The 3,657-nt window shown below is 41.1% G+C and overlaps 1 protein-coding gene across 5 annotated transcripts in view; it reads right to left on the bottom strand.

Annotated features, from left to right (window-relative positions):
* The window catches only part of plvapa (plasmalemma vesicle associated protein a), a 4,761-nt gene extending 1,673 nt beyond the window's left edge, over window positions 1-3,088 (bottom strand). For 2 of the 5 annotated variants that reach the window (XM_035670559.1, XM_035670560.1), the window contains exons 1-4: window positions 2,414-3,088; window positions 1,808-1,868; window positions 959-1,671; window positions 23-171 (exon numbers count right to left, since the gene is read on the bottom strand). In XM_035670559.1, the coding sequence (XP_035526452.1) occupies window positions 23-171; window positions 959-1,671; window positions 1,808-1,868; window positions 2,414-2,809 (1,319 nt within the window). In that variant the 5' untranslated portion in view covers window positions 2,810-3,088. Of the gene's footprint in view, window positions 1-19; window positions 172-958; window positions 1,672-1,807; window positions 1,869-2,413 lie in introns of all 5 variants that reach the window. The other 3 variants (XM_035670562.1, XM_035670561.1, XM_035670564.1) reach the window with 2 other exon arrangements.
* Between the last annotated feature and the right edge of the window lie 569 nt (window positions 3,089-3,657).

Genomic DNA, 3,657 nt, shown 5'->3' with positions numbered 1-3,657 from the left:
AGTTGATGCTGGCTTATTGAATCCTGACCCAATGGAACTACTTGACCCTGACCCTGTCCTACCAAATTGACCCCCACTAGAAGAGCTGGATGAGGCAGAACTGGATCCACCACCACCAAACCCCCACCCAGGCTGATTTGTGCCTGTCCGAGGAGCCGAGACAGCCCCAGTCTGAAATCAAATGAGAGAAATGTTAAAGTGGCAAAACTGATTCTAAACCTTTTCTACTAGTTAAACAAATATTTCACTAACATTATATGATTCAAATATTCATACATTTTTATATGTAACAATAATTTTTGTTTTAAGAGGCAAACCCCTGATTCCTCGATATCAGGAGATCCTTAACATAAAAACTGGCAAAAAATATTTGTCCAGTTCTTACCCTTCTGCCCTCTCGTACTTTACTGGCAATTTCCCTGCTCCACCTCCTCCTCTGCACTTAAAGCTGGATCATTTCCAATAACCATCAGGCTGCTTTGCTCTCATAAATCTTATGTAAGATACCAAAGCACTGGGATAAGGAATTGTTTTTATTTTAATCTTTCTACATGTGTTACATAAGCAAATATGTCTTATGATACTGCAGAGAAGGACGGTTTCATTGACAACAAAGCTAAAATTAATGCGCAAAATGGTGTAATTGTTGCACAAATGTATGCAGATCATTATGTATAAAGTCAACACCTATGCAATGTAATGATAACCTGTATAGACTCATATTACATTTGACTATACTACAGAATCCCCACCAGCATTGCTTGCATGTAATATCTGCTGCTGCCGTCTACAGCTTGCACAAAATCAATCATTGTTTTTGAAGCTCATAGTTTTTTTGCCCCCATTTTTACACCTTCACCTGCAAACACCTTCACTAAAATTACAATTAACATTGTTCAGACGATTTATCAAGTCAAGATTTTTTACAAGTTATCATTCGTGGCAACTGTTCTCTTACCCTAGAGATGCAGGACATGTTGAGGTGCTTGAGTTGCTCTGCAAGGTGCTCAACCTCTTTACTTTTATACCTGACATTGTTTTCCAGGACTTCTATCTCTCCATTTAGCTTTATCTTGTCCACCAGGAGTCTCTCCTTGTCTTCATCATTTTTCCGCTGTAACTTATCTTGGCTCTGTCTGTGCTGCTGGATCATGCCCGTGCGGTTCTGGCTGCACCAGCGGTAGTCTTCGGACAGTCGCCAGTTCTCTGCCTTCAAGCGGCTGTTCTCCCCCTGGATGCTTGACACCTGTTCTCCCACACTGTTCAGGTAACGCTGGAATCTGTCCTCCACTTCTCTGGACAGGCTGCTGCAATTGGTGCGGATCTGCTCTAAGTGTTCCCTCTGCTTTTCACAGGTGATTTGGAAGGCGATGTGTGCAGGGAAGAGGGAGTCAATCTTCACTAGGAAAGCCTTGGTAACATTGGAGACCCCACTCAAGGATTGGGTAAAGTCCTCTTTGCATTTTACTCTAAAGAACTCCAACGCCTTTTCATGTGTGGATTTGTCCCTCCTCAGACGAATGGCCTCCAAATTAAGGTTATCCCTTTCTTTGGCAATTTGGTCCATTTCCATCCTCATCCCATGTACTTTTTGCGTGAAGTTGGACTCCACAAGCTGAAGCCTGGCTTTCAGCTCTTCAGTCAACAGGCCACAGTTACATGTATCTAATCCTGTTGGCAAAATATTAAAGAAGTTAGCAAATACATCTTTTTGTAAAACTTGGTGAGGATTAGGTTTAAGAAATCAAATGTTTAATTTATTTGTTTGATTATTTTTGGGTTTGTACTGAAGAAATGTCAGACTTACGTGTTATGCATGGTCCAGGTTGTGTGGACTTGCAAATGAACAATTCGATATTGCGATGTTGCTGTTCGTATTGTATTGAAAGAAAAGTCATTGGTGTTAGTCCATTTTTCTAGACCAGTTGTGACATATAGACAAACAGGAAAAACACTTGATCATTTACATGCGGTTCTAAAGTGCCACTTTAAATAATAATTAGAATACAAATAATAAGTTTGGCATCTTGTTCTAAAAACTAAAAAACAATATCTCAGAACTACATTACACTAAATTACATTTACACAGTAATCAGTAGTGCAAATGTGCTCAGTATTTAAAACACATACAGTTACATCTCTTTAGATAATAAAAGCACCAGCTTTAAAACATTTGATCTACTGAGGTTCCATTTGACTAAAGCATTGCAGGCATATTAATAGGAATTTTCCTTTAATTTGTAACTTTAATTACACTAACAGTTAGTTAATCACACTGATGCAAACATATCCACACCTTAATTTCTATGGCTGTTGGAAGGTTAGGAGTTAAATATCATATAAAACATAGCAGTTAATCTAGTTAAGCATCTCAATGTTAGATATAATCAAAAGGCTTAGCTCAGTTTCTCACCAGCTTCTTGTCAAGATCTTGGATAAAGCCAGCTGAGATGTTGGAATAGTAGCGGAACATGGCCAAGTCCCAGTCGTTACGGGCCTTTTCAGTCAGGGTGGTGTTGAGTAAGGTGGTCAGGTTCTTCCTCTGATGCCTCAGGGCGACGTTCTCTATAGAGAGTCGGCTGAAGCTCTCCTCCAGGTCCTGGATGCGTGACGTGGACGCAGAGTCCTGCTTCTTACCGTAGATCAGAAAGAGCACCAGACTGACTATGATAAGAGACTGAATAAGCGAAGAGAAGAAGAAGACGATGCGCATGTAGTAGCCGCAACTCTTGCCCTTTGAGCGGTACTGCATCTTCTTTTGGGCCTGTGGGCTATACTTAGAGACCTGGGAGTAGCCACTGCTGTACATAGGTGCTGATAGCCAAAAGATGCTCCGAGAGAAACGGTGTATAGTACAATCCAAGGATTGAGGGTTGTGATGCACAACCAAGTTCAAACAAGGCTAGCCTCTAAATCAGAGGACAGGCACGTGCCTCCTCAGCACACTGCAAGCCAAATGAACAAATAAGACAATGCTGAGTTATTTCAGAGCAGCCAGAAGATTTCACAGTCCATTTCTTGCCCAATATGCAACAGACATCGGCCAGGTGCTTCCTCTCTGCAGAATGAGAACTGATCAGAGTGTGGGTGAGGTGTAAACATGGGTTGGACCTTAAATACTCCACACACTTTCTATGATAGGAAGTGGTCCTGGCCTCAGTCCCCTCCCTCAGTTGGCTGCCCCTCCCTACGCAGAGGTTGTCAACAAACACAAACACACACACTCCTCTGCATGTACAGTACAAGCCACATACACACAATCCCACACATTGAGCCATTTCACTGTTCTTGAAAATGTTTGTGCTCCCACTCACAGAGACTGATTTTAGATATTTGGTATGTTAATTATAATTGTTGTAATTTTCTCACCATAAAATCAAATTTCATGAGCATTTAGTGTTGAGCAAATTAGCATGAAGCTTTAAACAAAAAATGCCAAATAGAAAAGTTTCAGTCTGGTGTTATTGATTAGGTGACATTTTTATTGACAACACCTGTTTTCTATTGTGAAAACCTACAAGCCATTAGGAACTCACTGGATTCAGCCTATGCAGCTTCTCCAAAGATTTGCCAAAAATGTTTTTATGGGATCATGAACAGCGTTTTCCGGTGTGCAGCAGGCCAGGAGGACAATGGCTCATGTCACTCTTCTGACAT

Source organism: Morone saxatilis, unplaced genomic scaffold, assembly GCF_004916995.1.
Source record: "Morone saxatilis isolate NCDOM2014 unplaced genomic scaffold, NCSU_SB_2.0 Contig23, whole genome shotgun sequence".
NCBI lineage: Eukaryota > Metazoa > Chordata > Actinopteri > Moronidae > Morone > Morone saxatilis.
Note: the sequence above shows the minus strand (reverse complement) of the source record. Positions and strands in the feature narration are given on the sequence as shown.